General features: G+C 43.3%; 2 protein-coding genes and 1 non-coding gene across 6 annotated transcripts in view; all 3 read right to left on the minus strand.

The window, feature by feature from the left end:
- Positions 1-20,956, minus strand: part of LOC127372512 (deoxyribonuclease-1-like) — a 34,495-nt gene that overhangs the window by 13,139 nt on the left and 400 nt on the right. The window lies entirely within an intron of this gene.
- LOC127372510 (deoxyribonuclease-1-like) overlaps positions 1-20,956 on the minus strand; it is a 35,394-nt gene that overhangs the window by 1,168 nt on the left and 13,270 nt on the right. Inside the window, exons 2-9 of one of the 4 annotated variants that reach the window (XM_051416323.1) lie at positions 11,854-11,939; positions 11,209-11,297; positions 10,508-10,591; positions 10,290-10,393; positions 8,094-8,206; positions 7,741-7,895; positions 7,350-7,446; positions 7,119-7,251 (exon numbers count right to left, since the gene is read on the minus strand). The exons of 1 other annotated variant lie outside the window; for it this stretch is intronic. In XM_051416323.1, the coding sequence (XP_051272283.1) occupies positions 7,198-7,251; positions 7,350-7,446; positions 7,741-7,895; positions 8,094-8,206; positions 10,290-10,393; positions 10,508-10,591; positions 11,209-11,297; positions 11,854-11,939 (782 nt within the window). In that variant the 3' untranslated portion in view covers positions 7,119-7,197. Of the gene's footprint in view, positions 1-7,118; positions 7,252-7,349; positions 7,447-7,740; positions 7,896-8,093; positions 8,207-10,289; positions 10,394-10,507; positions 10,592-11,208; positions 11,298-11,853; positions 11,940-20,956 lie in introns of those variants that run through there. 2 more of the 4 variants (XM_051416326.1, XM_051416327.1) reach the window with 2 other exon arrangements.
- Positions 9,226-9,381, minus strand: LOC127372648 (U1 spliceosomal RNA). The gene has a single exon (XR_007886723.1). It is a non-coding gene; the product is annotated as a U1 spliceosomal RNA (small nuclear RNA).

A 20,956-nucleotide genomic window follows, 5' to 3' on the forward strand; every position in this document is an offset into this window, starting at 1 on the left:
GCGGAAAAGGGAAATCGCGTGTGAGAGCATAGTTTTGCCGAGACACCAGAAACAAGGAAGTGGCAGTACCAGGAGGTGACTGACTGCCGTGATCTGTAAATGAGTTTGTGTGCGTATCTCCGCACGCTGAGGGCAACACTGAACAGCGGGGTTAGCAGGGGAGATATATGCGTGTTGAATTCCAGGTGTGTGTCTTGGAACACAGGCTGCACACTGGAGTGAAAAGAGGTGCCACTACTGTTGTCTAGAGTTAGCTAATGTCTGAAGTTCAGTTTAATGAAGTAAATGAAGCTGTATGAGTTTGAGCCTGGTAACTGTAGCTGGGGGTAGTCTACATACACCATTGTTCATCAACTGCTAAGGAGAACTGTTAAAGCAGATGCTTGTTGCCAGACAAGGAATAGGGAAAAGTTATTATTCCGTTTTGTTATATCTGTCCTAAATCCTCAAGAAACAATATTAATGCTGTTCTTTATTAAGCTCAGTCGGGGAATAAAAGAACCCACAAAAATAATTTTATTTGTGTACGGTCTCATCATTCTTGACCAGGCCACACATTTTGGTGTCAGAAGTGGGATCCCCTGTTAGATTTTGAGGTTTTAGTTTGGATAAGGACAGTGAGCATCTAGACAACAGTAGTGGTGACCAACAGTCCAGATCTGGTACCAGAGGGTGTGACGTCGGCCGTGTGGTGTTCCTGGAGAGGCGGTCTGTAACCTGTGGCTGGTGGGCGAGGACGAGAGGTGTCTGCAGGCTGCCGGAGGAGGGGACTGCCCAACGTCACATTCTGTGACAGTGCAGGACAGAGGAACATTGAACCGGTTGTGACTGTTATTTTGCTGCGATAAAGACAGTGTAAGAGACACTTCAGAATGTCGGATGAAGACGAGGGGGCAGCTGCTCCTAGGCCGGGAACCAGCCGGGATGAAGATAACCCAGCTGCTTCTTTACATGCTGATGGAGGTAATCCTTTGGCACAGCTGCAGTCACAGATTTTGGAACTGAGTAGAAAACATGATGCAGTAATGTCAAGTATTACTAATTTGGGTGATGTTCAAACAAGGTCTATCGTTTACATTCCAAGAGAAAAACAGATTGTACCTTTTAGTGGTGAACCAGGGATAGATGCTCACACTGTAGACGAGTTTATAGAGGAGGTGGAGCGGGTGATGAGAGCAAGGAGTCTGCGCGGAGAAGAACAAGTAGACTTTATTCTCTCATTGCTAAAAGGCTCAGCCTTAGAGGAGGTGAAACTACGTATGGGAGGACAGGCTAAGCAACCCAGTGATCTGTTCTCATACTTGAGAGGAGCCTTTAGAGAGAAGCGCACTACTCCACAACTGTTACATGCTTTCTATGCTCGTAGACAAGTAGATGGGGAGGACTTGCGCGATTATTCACATGCTCTCTCACAGCTGCTCAATTCTGCTCTCCAACAGTCTCCTAATGCAGTAGCTGATGCACAGCTAGCACTTAGAGATCAGTTCATCGAAGGGATACGCGACTCCACTCTTCGCCGCGAGTTGCGTAGGCTTATCAGAGAGAAGCCCGACTCTAATCTGTTTGATGTACGGGAAGAGGCCATGATGTGGACTCTCGAAGACCGTCCACGGAACACTAATGTGGCAAGGAACCGAAACCTAGTGGGTGGCAGCACAGACGAGATCTCAGAACAGACTAACTTGACCAGTAGCACACAGGCTGACTTGACTGTGACTTTGCAAGAAGTGGTAAAGATAATTGCGCAACAGGGAAAAGCTATTGGTGAACTGACCAATGCTGTCAAAGAACTCACTATACAGAATGCCAGTTCAGAAGGTGGTAGTAGGGGTGGTCGACCTAAAATCCAGCCCAAGTACACTAATGATGGTCAGCCAATCTGTCTCCGGTGTGAAGGGGTGGGGCATATGGCAAGACAGTGCACTGCATCGCGCAAACCAGGAAGTCAGTCTCCCGTTATGCCTAGTCCTGCGGTGCAGGGAAACAGGGGCCCTCCATTGCTATGAGCCGGGCAATGCGAGGCAAGTCAGAAGGCTCAAAGAACACTCTAACCAAAGAACACTTTCTGGAAAGGGCTGTGGGCCAGTGCCCCGAAGTAGATGTCCAGATAGGTGGTGTCCACCTTAGGTGTTTGTTGGACACAGGGAGTAATGTAAGCACCTTGGCAGAAAGCTTCTTCAGAGATCATCTTCATGGAGAAGATGAAGATATGCACTTTACAGCTAAATGGCTTAAAATAACAGCAGCCAACAAGTTACCACTACCCTACTTAGGCTATGTTGAGCTGGACATGCAAGTAATGGGGCTCACCATCCCAGAGTGTGGTTTCCTAATAATCAAAGATGATGGGACCAAAGAACCAGATTCATCTCCACCTGGCATTATTGGAATGAACATTGCCAAGCGGTGCAGACAGCTAGTACTCTCAGAGTTTGACACAACTCTAGGTGCAGGGTTAAATTCTGTTTGGAGAGAGGCCTTCCAGCGAGTACAAGAGGCAGAGCTTGTTGAAAAGGCGTCCACTGCTCGTGTAGCAGGCAAACATAAAGTGCATATACCAGCCTCATCTGTTGCCACAGTCCATGCGAGGGGATTTAGGAGACCGTCTGATGGTGACTCCAGCATACTTCTTGAGCCGGGGAACACTCCCCTGCCTGGCGGGTTGATAGTTGTCCCTACTGTGGTCTCATCCAACAGTCATGTGTTCCCAGTCCAAGTCATTAACCTCTCCCAGGAAGATGTCTGGTTGTCCCCTAAGACTAGACTAGGTATTCTTAGCCAGTGTCAGTGTATTGAGGGTGACCCCTATGAGGTGAAGTTTCAACGTATTTCCTCTAGCCATGAGGAGGTGACAGTCACCCGAAAGGACAATAAAGAATGTGACAGTGACATCCAGAGCTTACTGGGCCGACTACACCTAGGGGGGACACCAGAGCAACAGGCAGAGCTAGGAGTGCTCTTGATGAGATATGCAGATGTGTTTGCAGCTCAGGACGAGGACCTAGGATATACTGATCAGGTGAAACATGAAATCCCTGTGGTGGATGAATCACCTGTCTCCCAACCCTACCGGCGCATACCCCCTAATCAATACCAAGAGGTCAGGGAACACATTTCTGAACTGTTGAGAAAGGGAGTGATTCAAGAGAGCTCAAGCTCCTACGCTTCACCTATTGTTTTGGTGCGCAAGTCTGATGGGACTCTGAGACTATGCGTAGACTACAGACGGCTGAATGCAAAGACCAGACGCGATGCGTTTCCACTCCCGCGCATTGATGAAAGTCTGGATGCTCTGAGTGGGGCCAAATTCTTCTCAACGATCGATCTTGCAAGCGGATACCACCAGGTTGCTGTACATGAGAAGGACAGGAACAAAACAGCGTTCACTACGCCATTTGGCCTCTATGAGTATCTGAGGATGCCTTTCGGGTTGTGTAATGCGCCCGCTACATTCCAACGCTTAATGCAGGCTACAATGAGTGATCTAGTTTTCCAGATAGTGTTAGTCTATTTGGATGACTTGCTTGTGTTTTCACCAACATTCCAGGATCACCTAGTGAGACTAGAGACTGTCCTTAAGAGACTGAGGGATACGGGGCTAAAAGTAAAAGTGGAGAAGTGTCACTTTCTTCAGTCGGAGGTCAGGTTTCTTGGTCACCAAGTCTCATCCCAGGGCATAGGCACAGATCCTGATAAAATATGTGCAGTGAAGTTGTGGCCCATCCCTAGTACTGTAAAAGAGCTTAGGTCGTTTTTGGGTTTTTGCAGTTACTATAGGAGGTTTATTGAGGGTTTTTCCCAAATTGCAGGGCCTCTTCATGATGTGGTAAATACCTGTATGAAAGAGTGTAACCAGGCTAAGGTTAATCAGAAGTTCAGGTCAGCCTGGACCCCACAGAGTCAACTAGCCTTTGAGCTGCTTAAAGAAAAGCTAACTAGCGCCCCCACACTAGGCTACGCAGACTTTACCCGCCCTTTCTTACTAGAGACAGATGCTAGTAGCTTAGGTTTGGGTGCTGTTCTCTACCAAGAGCGGGGGGGTAGGAAGAAAGTTATAGCCTATGCCAGTCGGAGGCTTAGAGGGGCTGAAAAAAATGACCAAAACTACAGCAGCATGAAGCTGGAACTCCTTGCACTAAAGTGGGCTGTCACAGAAAAATTTAGGAGCTACCTCCTGGGCTCTAAGTTTACTGTCATCACAGATAACAACCCCCTTTGCCACCTCTCCACTGCCAATTTAGGAGCCGTTCAGCAGCGATGGGTCGCTCAGCTAGCTGTGTTTGATTTCGATGTGAAGTATCGTCCTGGCCGATGTAATACTGCAGCTGATGCTCTGTCCCGGCAACCAGTAGTTGATGGACCTGAACCTGTCAGTGAGGATGCAGAGTACAATGGGTGCGTAGCGATATGTAATGCCCTTAGGACAGGCACAGAGCTAGGCCTGGATTTAGTAACTGCTGGGGTAGAGCACTGTAAGATCGGGCAGCTATGTGCATCTGAGGCAGGTGAGACAGTGATAAGTGAGGCAGTTCAGGATAACACACCCACTTTGCCTGGATATTCGAAAGCAGAACTACAGAGCTTTCAAGCAGCTGACCCAACAATTAGAGTGTTACGAGAATTTTGGAGCCAGCAAAAGAAACCTACCTACCAGGAGAAAGCAGATTTTCCTAAACCAGTGCGCTCCTTGTTGAGGCAGTGGCCTCGGATTAGAGAAAGGGATGGACTCTTGTACCGGGTGATGGAGGATGTTCACCTCGGAAGGTGTCACCAACTGTTGTTGCCAGCCTGCCTCAAAGAACAAGTGCTCAAAAGTGTGCATGACCAGATGGGGCATCAGGGTATAGAGCGGACCCTGGGTCTAGTGAGACAGAGATGCTTTTGGGGGGGTATGCATGAAGATGTCGAGCAGTGGGTGAAGAGCTGTCAGAGGTGTGTGCTGACAAAAATGCCACAGCCCAGGATTCAAGCGCCCCTAAAGCCATTCCTGGCTACTCGCCCACTTGAGGTAGTTGCTGTGGACTACACAACGCTTGAACGTGCCACAGATGGCAGGGAGAATGTACTTGTAATGACAGATGTATTCACAAAGTTCAGTCAAGCTTTTGCCACACGAGATCAAAAAGCAGACACTACTGCTAAAGTCATTCTAAAAGAGTGGTTCTTGAAATATGGGGTGCCTGAACGCCTGCATTCGGATCAGGGCAGAAACTTTGAAAGTGCAGTAATCGCAGAGTTGTGCAAGTTGTATGGAGTGAAGAAAACCCGCACAACGCCCCATCATCCCCAGGGAAACCCACAGTGCGAGAGGTTCAATAGAACTCTACACGACCTCTTGCGCGCACTCCCCCCTGAAAAGAAACGTCGTTGGCCTGAACACCTGTCAGAGCTTGTTTATGCGTATAATGCCACGCCACACTCAACTACAGGCTATTCACCCTACTACTTGCTCTTTGGTGTTCACCCCCACCTCCCTATTGACGCACTGCTAGGTCAGGAGAAAGTGAAAGATGACATGCCTGACTGGTTGGCTGTACACAAGGAGCGTCTCCGGGATGCTCATGCAAGAGCAAGGGAGTGTGCTGAGCGGAAGGCTGCAGAAAGAGTAGCCCAGCAACAGGAGAGGGTTTACTGTCCACCTGTGGACGTGGGTCAATTGGTGTACCTCCGCCATCGACCACCAGGAAGGAATAAGATCCAAGACGCCTGGGCGGCTACTGTATACCAAGTTGTAGAAGTGCAGGGGACTACGTATGCAGTGGTGCCACTGGAGGGAGGGCCGGTAAAGAGGGTGCATCGGTCGAACCTGCGGCCATGTGTGGGATCAGTACCAGTGCTGAGGCGACGTCACCATACAGCCTCTCCCACAGATGAGCCTGCCTTGAATCTGGAATCAGAGAATGAGTTCACAGATCCAGAGTTTGTGTTGGTGGAAGAAGTCAGGTGTCCAACGACTGAACCTGAGATAAGTATGGAACCTGAGGGTTTGGATCTGATGACGGACAAGTCAGGGGCCCATCTGGGTGCTGCAGCTAAGGATGTGGAAGAAAGTGAGGAAATACTCGGACAGGATGTAAGTGACGATGATGACCTGGAGGAAGAGCCAGTACTGGGTCCACACCCAACATCAGAGAGTGTTGACCTGCCAGCTGTTGAACTGGAGCTGAGGCCTGTGCCTGCTCCAAGGAGGAGCAAGGAGGGAAATACCGGGACAGACATACCTATTCCCCCTCCACGCAGAAGTCAGAGAGCCACAGCAGGGATAAACAAAAACCCATTTCACTTACCCATGTCAGCGTGTAATGCTGTATCTCTTAGCCCAGATGTTTTCTCCCAAGTGTTAACAAGTGTGGTTCTCTACAGTTCAAAACTTAAGGGAGTGATAGATATGTAAGAAGTCACCGAGGACGTTGACTTGCAGCAGGGGAGAATGTAGCCAGGTGAACATGGGTTACACAGGGGTTTTCTCCTTAACAAGTGCTTTGTAATTTGCTTGTGGGATTAGTACTGCAGTAGCGTTCTTTTTCCCTCAAGGGGGCATTGTTACGCTATGGGCAGCGGAAAAGGGAAATCGCGTGTGAGAGCATAGTTTTGCCGAGACACCAGAAACAAGGAAGTGGCAGTACCAGGAGGTGACTGACTGCCGTGATCTGTAAATGAGTTTGTGTGCGTACCTCCGCCACGCTGAGGGCAACACTGAACAGCGGGGTTAGCAGGGGAGATATATGCGTGTTGAATTCCAGGTGTGTGTCTTGGAACACAGGCTGCACACTGGAGTGAAAAGAGGTGCCACTACTGTTGTCTAGAGTTAGCTAATGTCTGAAGTTCAGTTTAATGAAGTAAATGAAGCTGTATGAGTTTGAGCCTGGTAACTGTAGCTGGGGGTAGTCTACATACACCATTGTTCATCAACTGCTAAGGAGAACTGTTAAAGCAGATGCTTGTTGCCAGACAAGGAATAGGGAAAAGTTATTATTCCGTTTTGTTATATCTGTCCTAAATCCTCAAGAAACAATATTAATGCTGTTCTTTATTAAGCTCAGTCGGGGAATAAAAGAACCCACAAAATAATTTTATTTGTGTACGGTCTCATCATTCTTGACCAGGCCACATTTAAGTAATTATTTAATGGTGTATTTATTTATTTAATTGTTGCACTTTCAGTCCTCCATACCCTTTGGAGCTCATTTGTTGATGTTAGTTCTCCCTCAGCACCACCTCCACAGGGTAGTGGTCACTGATGGCTTTAGTCTGGAAGAAAAGTCATAAATATTTTTTAAAGGACCATGTTGTGAATTTGAAAGTTTTCCAACTGATCTAAGACAGTCTTATATATTCCTCAGTCTTACTTTGGCATCAGACAGACGGTATTCCTTCTGGAAGTTGAAAGCCCGAGCTGAGCGGGGAACCACAGCGTCATACATGTCATCTCCAAACACCACAATCCTGTTTGCAGAGAGACTCGGGATTTAGCCTTTGAACTTCCTCTAGTAATCCCATTCACCTAACAAACACTTATTCTGTATCTCTAGAGGTATATAGCCATGCTGATATGGATCCAGATTTTAAGATAATAAACCAAACTATAGAAACATTGACAAGATAATGGCATATATATCAATTCTTTAAATGTAATGTTACACCACAAAGTAAAATCCTTTCACCTCTATTTGTTTTTAAAAAGTGGAGGCAGAAATTTTAGTAAAAGCAACTGTATTTCCTCAGTCATACTTATATTACCTGTCGTAGGTGTGGTCAGTAGAGTTACTTGTCGTGGTGTCGACATCATCACCTATCAGCCAATGGTAGTCAGGAGAGAAGATGCTGATCCTTTTCTTCTCCTTCTTGGAGAGGTAACGTCCATCGGCATTAAAGTCCCCCAGAATCATAATGTTCTGCAGAACAAAATCAACATAATGTATCAGCATGAACATCATCATCAGTGCATCAAACTAAGAGAGAAGCTTGACATACAATTGCAGTAACAGTAAGCAGATTTGTAGTGAAACATTCCACTCAAACCCATGAAATAATAGGTTATTATTGCTCCCATACTTATATAATTTACTCTGTTCTATTAATTTACAACTTACATCAGACTTCCATTTTTTTCTCGCAACTTCAACCACATCCTCCAGAGCGTCCAGCTCTATTTCTGCATCCTCTGGTTTGGTGTGGACTGGGATCAGAACCAGATCCTTCACAACTGAAAGCACAAACACAACTTAATGTCAGATACAGCTGAATTGGATACACACAGATTTTAATTTCTATACTTACGGACCCCATGCGTATTCGGGGCCCGCAAGCATGTAGTGTTGCATAAGAAGTTTTTTGACAAACAGGACACTACCAGATTTGGCACATACATAAACAAGGTCACATGATCCAATTCTCTCTGTTTGCTCTACATAGACAACATCAGGCCAACTTAGCTGAGTAGTATGAGCTGGAGCTTTGCACTCCCCTGCTTACAGCAGCTTCCCTGAATTTCTTACATAACGCTTTCCAGATCCCCTTCTCATGGGTGCATCCCAGCTGAACAGGAGACAATGGGTGTGGGCTAGGACAGGGTCTTGCTGAGTGGAGTACCACTGGCTCAGATCTGGAGTTGGCCCCCAGGCGCCACACAGTGTATGCCCACTGCTCCTCCTACTTGGGATGAAGGTCAAATGCAGAGAATGAATTTCTCTGAGGTTAAGGATAACTTCACTTAAGCCTCAATCCCCATGGTTTCTGATTTCTTTAGTCTCACAAACAGACAAAGCTCAGCCAAGGAAGGTTCCCAGGTGTTCCTTTATGCCAATTTTTTTAAAATATCAAAAGGCCATTATTTTCCACAGAAATATCCAAAATGTGCATACATTTGGAACATACATAGTGGGCGTGACCTAGAACCAGGTCCAATTCTTTCTAAGATCTCTACAAAAAGGTTTGCTTATTTGGACTTCCAAGTCAGTATTGTGTGCCACCTAACATCAGACCAACATTATCAGGCCCACTTAGTCTGGCACGTCCCAGCCACTCCACTCGTGGTTAGTCTCCCATAGTCTTATTGTCTGCCAATATTCCAGGCCACACCCATTCCCCTACCCATTAAACTGCCAATGGCATTACCACATTACTACAGCCTCTTTTCAGTGGCTTGAACATTACTACAACAGTGCTGACTTGGAAGTCGCTACAATCAAATTTATATCAGCTTTTTCTCCAACATAAAAGTCAGTGGAGAATGCGAACACAATCCCCCACAACCAGAAATTATGCAGTCAAGATTCCCATATTTGGGGAATTTGCAGAGGTCAGCACAGCCGGAATGCAATATTTGATCCTCACCCTGAGTGAACCAGTGTCATGTTTTCACCTTTGCTAGTTTTGTGTTTCTTTGTACCTGTGTTTAAGTGGTAATTTTGAGGGATGAATGATTAACGTAACATAAGTTAAAATTAAAATTAACAAAAGTTTAAACATACATATTATGTTTTCTATTCCAGCAAACAAATGTATTTCATCATTGAACATAAAAAAGGATTAATGAAGTATGTAAATAATATTTTAACTCTTTCCTTTTGTACACTCAGGGGGTAGATTTGCAGATCACACTCTTCTTATTTCTCCTTATACTGATGATGTTATGCTTTTTATATCAGATTTAGAAAATATTTTTTCTGTGGTTTTATTCAAAGAATAATTCATGTTCTTTCAACACACCTAAAGCAATTACAATATTATAGTCCTGAAATGTTCCTGCTAATACAACTCAGTTATAATGTAACTAGTTTCATTATTATGGACAGTTTCTATTACCTTTACATTTACATTTTGTTATATGTGCCCTAAATATATCATTTTGATATTATGGAGAAGGTATTGCAGTTTTTTTTCCAAATAAAGCGGAGACAGAAAATTTTAATAATGCTCGACAGGGCCTCCTACAAACTGAAAAATGAGATAGGACAAAGATCAAGTTAGTTTAGCCTGGGTTCACTAGACTTTCTGTATGCTCCATTTGTTAACAGATAGCCTAACATCAATGCTGGGGTTAGTTAGACAATATATCTATAATAAAAGTTGTGTCAGGTGAGGTTTCTTGAATAACTGATGATTCTGTGTTAAAATCAGAGTAATAGCAATTTGTCAAAAAAAAAAACTTCTACACAATGTCTGGTAATTGTGGACTAACAGAAACTCTGGATTTGAGCTCTCTACCTCTATAGAAATACTATTAGCAGGACACTCAAACAAAAACCAACACACACACACACACACACACACACACACACAGGTACCTGTATCAAGACACTCGAACCGCACCATGAAGGGCTCTCTGGCGAGAGTGTCTTCAGCTGTTTCTTTGTACTGGTGGTAGTTGATCAACGTCACCTCATTCCTTCTAAAAACACACACAGACAGACGCAGATGCATATGTGTGTCATAATCGATAATCGACAGACATACACTGATACGCTGATGAGTCGGTTTCCAGAGTGAGTTTTTGACTGTTTACCTAAAGAAGAAGACAAACTTCTCTTTGTAGGTGCTTCGTCCCAGAGATTGGCTGCTCCTTATGCCGTACAGATGAGGTCCGCTCCTTCAGTCAAAAAACAGAAACAACTGGAACTTAAACACTCACACAGTTTCAACCAGTAGCATTTATTAATCATCATCATCATCATCATCATTATGGGTTTCTGTGCGGGAGCACAGTATTTAATTTTTGAATTTGTTTTAGTTTGTTTAGTTTAATCATGAGATTCTGTTTAGTTCTGTTTATTTAAAAGCTAGATTCAATCTGTATATAGAGACAGAAGTCCAACTCCCTCTCCCATCTTGCCTCTGCTCCACGAATAACTGTAACTCTAATTATTATCTCATGTTTGTCACCGTCTTCTCTAAAAACATTGAAACACATTCAGAAAGGTGTCTTCACAAACAAACTTTGACTACTGATAAACTTCAAATTCATACATGGCACAAAGCCGTCTTGTTCTTGACTGTATTAAGTAGGACTAATTAATAAATATGTATTCTCTAAGTCATTTTCATGTCTGTGTATTATCATAAACAGATATATAGTTAGTTGGCTGCAGTTGCATGAAAGCTTCTGTTGGCAAAAAACATTTCTACTTCTGAGTTCTACATAAATACGTGCCGGGCCCTGTCAAAATACGTCCCTGTGGAGGTCATGTCCACGTGTGGACAACGTACTTATTGAGTTCTTGGAGGAAAAATTTCATGGCCTCGCCAGTTTGATCCACCACCTCTAGCATCACCACCACGCTGTACCGAGACACAATCTGCACCAAACACAACCACAACAGAAGACAGCAAACAGCGAACAATGAACATGTCTGGAAGTACATTTAAATTGTCATATTGGGACACACAAAGTGTTACTAATAACTTATTATAATTAATAGTAGCTTGGTTGTCATCAAGTGTCCCTTTAAGCTGTGACAATGAACCAGTATGAAGCAGCTAAATGGGATTCAACCATCATTAATTCTAATATGTACAGTATTTCTAACTGTGAAGGAATGTTTTTAGTCAATAAAAAGGGTAAATAGATAATCAATACTGATACAAAAGAAACAGATCCAAATACTAATTATGTATTTCTATTGTAAGAATAAATCATTTTTACAGGAACAGGCATTTCTTTAAATCTGGCCTGAACAGAGGTCTTATTTCTCTGATCATCATACAAACAAACACAAAACGCACAACATACAAATATACAGTAGTTCCTTTTCACTGTATTTTCACACTCAGCATGACAAAAATATAAAATTGAATAAGTAATTGTACTGAATATCAGAGATATCAGAGATGTTTTAATGAATTATGACTTACCTTGATAAGTTTTTCCCGCACATCCTTATTTCCGACTTTATCCATTCCCAGTCTCTGGACATTGAAGGCTGCAATCTTCATTTTTACTATAAAAACAAAATTCACATAAGTTCAGAAGTTGAAAAAAGACACTGTCCACTGTAATGGTAGATTCAGTTTCTTTGTTTCAGCCACTGGAGATGCCCAACCTCCCCCTTCCTAACACAAGATGCCAGGTCCTTTTATGTTTTGTAGATTGTGATGTCTGGACTTGGCCTTACACCTGAATGCAAGATCCTGCAGGACACCTCATATGTAAAACACACCAGTAGGGGTCTGCCCCAATGTCTGCAGTGGGCAGAGGGGTGTGGAAGCACTTCCTGGAGGGCCAGACCCCTACAGCAGACAAAGGTGTGTGAAAGAGGTGGTCCTCAGGTATAAATGTTTAGCTATCCCCATGTTCGGGGTCCTTCTTCATCTTTGACCGCTCGTGTGTTGATTGACCTTTTCTTTGCAAAGAAAATAAACTTGTCGGCCGGCAGAAGTTCTCTATTTCATTCTTCACCAGCAGCAGAGAAATTTCCACAACAATTTGGTGTCAGAAGTGGGATCCCTCGAGCGATCGTCTGGGACGGGACGCGGACAGTGACAGGCCATCCTGGAAGAAAAACTTTTCAGCCTCCAACCTCAAAATCCTCTTCTGAGAAGGGAGGACTGACCGCAAACGCCCCAGATCGTCGCCGCTGGGATTTCCACAAACGCAATTCGACGAAATTCATCTGGTGAGCACTGAAATATTGACATTTAAATTTCTTTTCTTTAAATTTTGGGTTTAAAATTGGCTAAATATTTCCGTTTCTCACATATCCACAATCGATCTGCTTTTTGTTGCTTGTAGCCTTAAACGAAGTAGCCAGGTCTTTGTTGCTTGTTCCTTAAACGAAGCAATCAGGTTTTTTAAATCACTTGTAACCATAAACGAAGTGATTTGCTTTTTTCACTTGTAGCACAGACAAAGTGATCAGGTCTTTGTTGCCTTAAACAGGTCTTTGTTGCTTGTTCCTTAAACGAAGTAACCAGGTCTTTGTTACTTGTTCCTTAAACGAAGTGACCAGGTCTTTATCACTTGTTCCTTAAACGAAGTGACCCTTTACAGAGACGTCTGTATTGTAATAGTTGTGCACGACCTCCATTTGGAATGGGGAGTAAAAGCTCTGGAGGTTGGACCTCCGGAGGGGGCGATTGTGGATGTTATGAGAACGAAATATGGGGATAAAAGTTTAAAATATTTAAATGTCTGGACAGCTGAGTTTGGATTCCCAATAGGGGGATCCCTCAGTTTTGTTTTTTTATTTTTTATTTTATTTTAAAAACATATCGATATTAGAAGAAAAACTGAAGGGAAAAGAACAAAAAAAAATGAGAAGGAAAAATAAGGTTTCTGTAAGAAAATTAGAAAATATGGAAGGTCAAAAAGAATGTTTTCAGATGTGGAAAGGGGAAGCAGAGACACGAGATAGGAAAAGAATGCTGAAACAACTCCCTTTTCCATGTGAAAAAGTTGAAACCAATGAAAAGCAAATTTCACACACAAAGAACACCAGACTTGCAGACTTCTTCTTTGTTTCCACAGTTGGCGGTTTTGAAGCTGGATCCAGACCTTGACGGCAACCCACCTATTCATCCTTCAGCTCCACCACCATACAACACAGTGACACCCAGCAAAAGAAGGGAAGCAGACTCCGCCATGCCACAACAAAAAACAAGTTCAGGAGCAGCTCACTGTGCCCCTGATGTGTCCGTTCCACCACAGAACCCTACAACCAACCCCCCTTCTCCAATAGCACATAGACTGTGTCATCCAAATCAGGATGCAACCTTCAACATGCCCATGGTTGAAATATCTGGACCAGAAGGTGCAACGTTGATTTTCCGTCCATGGACTTCTGCTGACATCACAGCAGCCTCACAACATCTGCCCAACCCAACAACATCAGAGGTATTCAACACCCACATACCTGATGGATTAAACAATATTCCAGATGTGTGGAAAATTCATCTTTGTGACTGTTTGTTACGCGGACTAAAACCAGACATTGCCTCAGCTGTTAAAAGTTCCTGCATTGGATGTAATGATGCACGCCTGTCCAAACTTTGCAAACACGCCATAAATGCCCATGACCAAATATTCTCAAAAAAAAAAAAAAAAAAAAAGAAGAGACAACACAGAAAGAGCTTCACATGGCAGCAATAACCATGTATAACACAATCCGAGAACATGGACAACCAGATCATACACATAGAGGAAAAGATAACCGACACAGGCACTGGAAAGATAAAATTGCAAAGGATGTTTGTTTCCTTTGTGGTCAACATGGACATTGGAAACGCGAGTGTCCCAAAAATACCTCATCGACCCCGGTGGACAAGTCGGACTGAAAATGGGACAGGGTTGTCGGAGAGGGATGGACTCCTGCTGACAAGCCAAACCAACTTGTGAGATCGACAGAAGGTACTGCACCACACTCACACACACATACTGAGCAGATTAATACACAATCTATAGAGAATTCAGACAACAGATATACAATTGCTTTGACATATGTTCAGTACACATCTGATCATTTCAAGAGGTTTCCACAACATATATTGACCATTGCAGAACAAAATGTTGCATTTTTAGTTGACTCAGGAGCCACACATTCTGTGATAAAAGCTTTAGAACTCACTACAAAACCAAAAATGAGTAGAGATTATGTGTACTCTGTTGGTTCATCAGGTCAAACAATTAGAGAGAACATTACTGTCCCACTCAATTGTGCGGATGGGCTAGATATAAGCTTCAAACATGCATTCTTGCTCTCAAAAGCCTGTCCCATTAACCTGATGGGCAGGGACTTGATGTGCAAATTATCACAGACTATCCGATCTGGAGCCACATTTTTCACACTCTTTTGTTCACCACATCCCAGAACTACAATATGCATATCTATGGAAATTGCAACCATCAACTGCCTCTGAGCTTGTTACTTTAGCTAGAAAAACAGTTTTAACAGCTACAATAGATTTCATGACACCAGAGGATCTGCATTGTACCTCTCATGTGTCACCAGGACCTGATGAGCCATATGAGGAAGGTTGGTTGAGAGAGAGATTCGATAAACTCACACTGTCACACATTTATTGGACACAACATAAATGCGCTATATCAGTCTCTCTCACACCAGCTCAATGTGATGCGTACACCATAGACCATTCAGTCCCACACATCACACTTGCAAAACACACACCAGATAATTGGGAAGATTTGGGACCTTTTATAAAATCATGTCAGCGCGCAGCCGATTGGCAAGAAACATCTGATCGATCTATTTTTTTTTCACCAACACTGCAGTGTTACTCTAAGAGTTTACCATTTTTTGTGCACACTCAAAGAACAATCCAGCTGGTACCTAAAAGCACTTTTAAATCTTTTTCCTTTTTGTCCAAAGAACAAGCAACAGCTATTACAGCCCTACAGGAGGTCCTTAAGACACTGTGGGCTGTTAGTAAGTATGATGTTGGCCTCATCAAAGACTGTGAACCTGTTGTCATTACTAACATCACTGTAAAAAGATGCAATGTTTTAAACCCTGCTACTCTCTTTCCCACACCTGACGATGGACAAGAACATAACTGTGTTGCTGTCCTCCAACAGGTCTGCTCCCCAAGACCGGATCTACAAGAAACTCCATTAACTAACCCTGATTTGGTTGTTTTTGTAGATGGATCCGCTTCCCGCGACCCAAAAACTGGTCGCAACAGAGTTGGATTTGCTGTTGTCACTAATCATGAAACTCTTGCCTCAGGTTCACTCCCCTCTCACTATTCTGCACAAGCAGCAGAACTCACAGCATTGACAGAGGCATGCAAGCTGGCAAGCAACAAGACTGTAACTATCCACACCGACTCTAGATATGCTTTTGGTGCTGTACATGATTTTGGTACTCTGTGGAAACACAGACAATTCTTAAAATCTGACGGGAAACCCATTCTTCATCATGACAAGGTTGTAAATGCCTTGCCCATACTAACAACTCAGATTCTGTCTCTCTAGGGAACGCAAGAGCTGATACTGCTGCAAAAAGAGCTGCACTCCAACCCACCATCCTTGATCCTTTGTTTGTCTCAACTCCGGTCTCTATTCCAAGTTCTCTTACAGCGATGCAGTCCTTTGCCACACCACAAGAAAAGACGCTGTGGAGACGCTGCGGTGCCACACAGGAAGAAGCAGTGTGGCGGGGACCCGATAACAAACCCTGCCTGCCCAAACATTTCTTTCCTCACTTTGCAAAATTGACACATGGATTGGACCATGTGTCAAAAGGGGGGATGTTGGATGCCTTAACTCAACACTGGTTCACCAAAGGTTTTTCAGTTCATGCGCAGAAGTTTTGTCAATCGTGTATGGTTTGTGCAACACATAACTCAGGTAAAACCAAAACAATCACACACGCCGCACACCCACCAGATAGACCATTCGAACATTTGATGATGGATTTCATAGAACTTTCGCCAGCAGAAGGGAAGAAGTACTGCTTGGTGATGGTTGACATGTGGTCAAAATGGGTTGAAGCATTCCCAGCAAGACACCAAAGCAGCCAAGTGGTAGCAAAAGCTCTGTTAACAGAAATTATTCCCAGATGGGGAATACCAACTAAACTGAGCAGCGATAATGGCGCACACTTTTTCAATTCTGCAATAACCCAAATCAGTGATTTTCTTGCCATTGACCTCAGACGACATTGTGCATATCACCCTGCCAGTGGAGGTGCGGTCGAACGAGAAAATGGCACTCTGAAATCAAAACTAGCAAAGTGCTGTGAGGAAACAGGGCTGCCATGGACAAAGGCCCTGCCGATTGTTCTAATGCACATAAGAATGAGAAAAAGATCCAGAGTTAACATGAGCCCCTTTGAAATTCTTTTTGGCAGACCTCCATCTCTAGGAGTGGAGCCTGTAACCAGGCTACTCCCCTCCACTGGCCTATGTGACGATGACATGTTACAATACTGCAAAAACTTATCTTCCACTCTCTCTCAAATCTCTCAGCAGGTGAAATCAGCCCTTCCACTACCAGCTTCCACATTACTTCATGACTTCCAGCCTGGCAACTGGGTGGTGATAAAGGACTTCAGAAGGAAGCACTGGCACTCCAAACGTTGGCGAGGTCCATTCCAGGTGCTCCTGACAACACATACTGCTGTGAAGATAGCTGAGAGAGCAACGTGGGTACACGCCAACCACTGCAGGAAGGTCCCTGAACCAACAGAGGAATTCAGCTGTCAACCTGAACGGCGCGAGGACGGTCGGCGTGGAGACGGACAACGCGAGGACGAACGAGCGCACGGAGAGGACGACACGAGGAATAACTCCATAAATTCAACAACCACCAACTAGACGTCAGGATTAACAACACAAACCTTCCCAATAGATTACACCATGCACCACCTGATCCTGATCCTATTATGTTGGATGATGCTGACAGAGGCCTACACCTACAAACCTGCCGAGACCATCACTCTGACAGAAGGACAAAATGCAACCTTCACGTGCTCTGTTTATCCCGAAATTTGGCGATCAGGTCGAATTCAGTCATATTATGCCAAATATGACAAGTACCTATGCAAAGACCCCTGTGGCCCACACGATTGGCACTTGATCGTGGCCGCTACTGATAAAACCTCTGCTCCAAACAGAGATCCCCGCCTCATAATCACAAAAATTCCAAATTCCAACGGAGCCAAGATCACCATCTCTGATGTCAAATCCTCTGATGAACAATGACAATCAAAATCCAGCCCATCTCACATTTCTGATCCCCATCATTACCCCAGCTCAGATTATGACTCTGATGATGACATTTTGTAAATAATGTTAAGAATGTTTTTGCTTTTGTTCTTTTCTTTCTTTTGTTCCTTCCTCTTCTTAACAACTGCCATGATGATAAATTTTAAAATCTGTGTGAATTGATGTGTCGTATAATTAAGTTGTGACTATATACTTTATTTTATTCTTATTCTTTTGTTTTGTTTAGTTTTTTTCCTGCTAGTGATTAATGAATAATCAAAAGGGGGAATTGTAATGGTAGATTCAGTTTCTTTGTTTCAGCCACTGGAGATGCCCAACCTCCCCCTTCCTAACACAAGATGCCAGGTCCTTTTATGTTTTGTAGATTGTGATGTCTGGACTTGGCCTTACACCTGAATGCAAGATCCTGCAGGACACCTCATATGTAAAACACACCAGTAGGGGGTCTGCCCCAATGTCTGCAGTGGGCAGAGGGGTGTGGAAGCACTTCCTGGAGGGCCAGACCCCTACAGCAGACAAAGGTGTGTGAAAGAGGTGGTCCTCAGGTATAAATGTTTAGCTATCCCCATGTTCGGGGTCCTTCTTCATCTTTGACCGCTCGTGTGTTGATTGACCTTTTCTTTGCAAAGAAAATAAACTTGTCGGCCGGCAGAAGTTCTCTATTTCATTCTTCACCAGCAGCAGAGAAATTTCCACAACACCACCATCTTTAGTTTAGCAGGTTAGCATGACAACATTTGCTTAGTGCAGCTGAGGGAAAGACGAGGAAGGTTAATCTTCATGAACATTAAGTGTAGTATATCTAATCCTTTCTTTTCTATTTATCTAGAGAGGCTGAAAATGTATTTCCATATAAAGTACATTTACAGTATTATTACTTACTATTTATTGATCTACTTATTCTTGATGTTTTGATGATTATTCAGGTTATTGCGCCTGATGATATATGTTCTGATTGTATGGGTTTGTTTTTGTTTATTCTTTTGTTTGTTTTGAGTTATTTTACACTTTTGTGAAATACATTTTTAAATAAAAGTTCAGCTGAGGCTGATGGGACTATGGAAAGTTGGAGGATCGCCAAAATTATTACAATTCATTAATTCATTAATTGGTCATGATTTTTAAGATATAAAAATAACTAATACATAATTAATAAGCACATAACTGCCGTTTTAATTAAAACGCATTAGTCAAAAACCTTTGATGCAGTTTTCTCAGTTTCATTGTCAGCGTAGTTACTGCGGTTAGGCTTTGCAGGGCAGTGTAGTCATGGCAACAAAAACACTTAATAAGCGGGAAACTATGAGACTGAACTGAACGGAAATAGTTCATCAGATGAAAAAGAGGCAATGAAAGCAGAAAAGCCACATGTGAGAGTTTCAGCTGCACCTGAAAGCATTAGATTATTTTCTTTATATTGTTGTAATTTGGTTTCACTAACATTGATTATTATTGAAACCTCTGCATGTTGTTATACATTTATATGTGTTAACCAATATTCAATTAAATTTTATTTGCATAGCGCCAAATCATAACAGAAGTTATCTCAGGACACTTTTCAAATAGAGCAGGTCTGGACAGAACCGACGGCGGCAAAGAAAAACTTCCTTTTAAGAGGCTGCAACCTCGGACAGACCCCGACTCTAGGTGGGTGACCCAACAGTACCACCATGAGCAAGACCTTGGCGAAGGGGGCAAGGAAAAACTGCCTGTTAAAAGGCAGAAACCTAGGACAGATCCTTCGGCTCTAGGTGGGTGGTCGTCTGTCTCGACCAGTTTCTCTTTTATTTTAAATGCATTTTTTTTACAAGAGCCATATTTTACAGTATGCCGCTTGGACGGACGAGACTGAAAGTTCCTACAGCAAGCAGTCCTATTAAAGAGAGAGAGAGACAGTGAGCGAGAGAGAGACAGGAAGTTTGTTGGCAGCCGAGACGTTGGCGCCAAAACACAAAATGATCGACCGTCAATTCATGCACAGAAAAAAATGCCCAAAAAGTAGCTGAGACAACATTTACTCAAAGTGTCCATAACAACAACAACATCAATTTCTCTCATTTATACTTTATACGTCTGCTCCACTTTTCAGAGGGAAACACTGAAGAGTAATTTAATCCATTATTTGGTTCTCAATCTCACTTATTACAAAAACATCTGAATCTATTTGAGATTACCCAAAAATTCAGGAAAACCTTCCGGAGGGGCCCGACCCTCAGATTGGGAACCGCTGGTCTTTAAGGTGGAGATTCAAATAAAAAGGCGGCTAAAAAGTGGCGGGTGGAAACCGTCTCTCATTGCCGACACACACACTCACACACAGCTGGAAACAGCTAGCTGTTGTTCTGTTTGCATCGTCGTAGCTGAGGTTGGTTGGGAGTAAGTCTTTGTTTTAGAGGATCCAGTTCCAGCTTTCTCAGCTTTGGGAGAGATCCAGTGAGCTACCAGCTGCCCCTGATGATTGATACTGGACATATCCAATGCGCTGCAATGTGCTCAACTTAACATCGTTCTTGGCCGGTTACATTTTTATGAACTAAAACCTCTAGAAATAAAAGAGATGTTTGTTGTTGTGTTTTGGTTTGTAAGATTTGAATACCAGCCATGTTCTGTTTTTGAACATCAGACAAAGAGAAAAGATAACTTTTTAAGGAAAAAGAAAGTACAAAAATACTCTTTCATGACTAGTTTATTTCAGATAACACGAAGCCATAAGCGCTATGAATAAGTAATGTTAGATCCCGAGTTACCCCTGTATAGGTGGTACTGGACCAGCTCTCTGTTGTAAAGGGTCCGAGCCTCTTGCCTATGAGTATTACCCTATAGGTTAAAAAGAGGACTGTTTAAGCTGGTGGCGAGGAGACACACCTGGCTTCTAACTGCCTTCATCCGAACGCCCATCCTGCTCACTCTAGTGCAGCACCTGACCGAATAGCCCTAGAGCCAAGTACCACACTAGCCACGTTCGTTAACGGCAGCTCTCCTCTTACTGATCTGTGCACTTGGTGGTTGCTAGGATTATTTTAGTGGCTTGGACAGTAAGCCCCAAGGGTCTGTTTAATTTATTTGACTAGAGTAACTTGTTAGAACCTTCAAGATATTAAACACACTACCTAATAATTATTGCCTGTAGAGATATCATAAATCCAATGTCCACTATTTATTCTTTAACTTTAGTTGTTATTTTTTATTGCAAGATTTTAAGAAGGGCTAGCACACAGCTTAATATTGATTCAACATTGATTATTCACATCTACTGATAAAGATTAATTATCTC

This window comes from Dicentrarchus labrax, unplaced genomic scaffold, assembly GCF_905237075.1.
Source record: "Dicentrarchus labrax unplaced genomic scaffold, dlabrax2021, whole genome shotgun sequence".
Taxonomy (NCBI): domain Eukaryota; kingdom Metazoa; phylum Chordata; class Actinopteri; family Moronidae; genus Dicentrarchus; species Dicentrarchus labrax.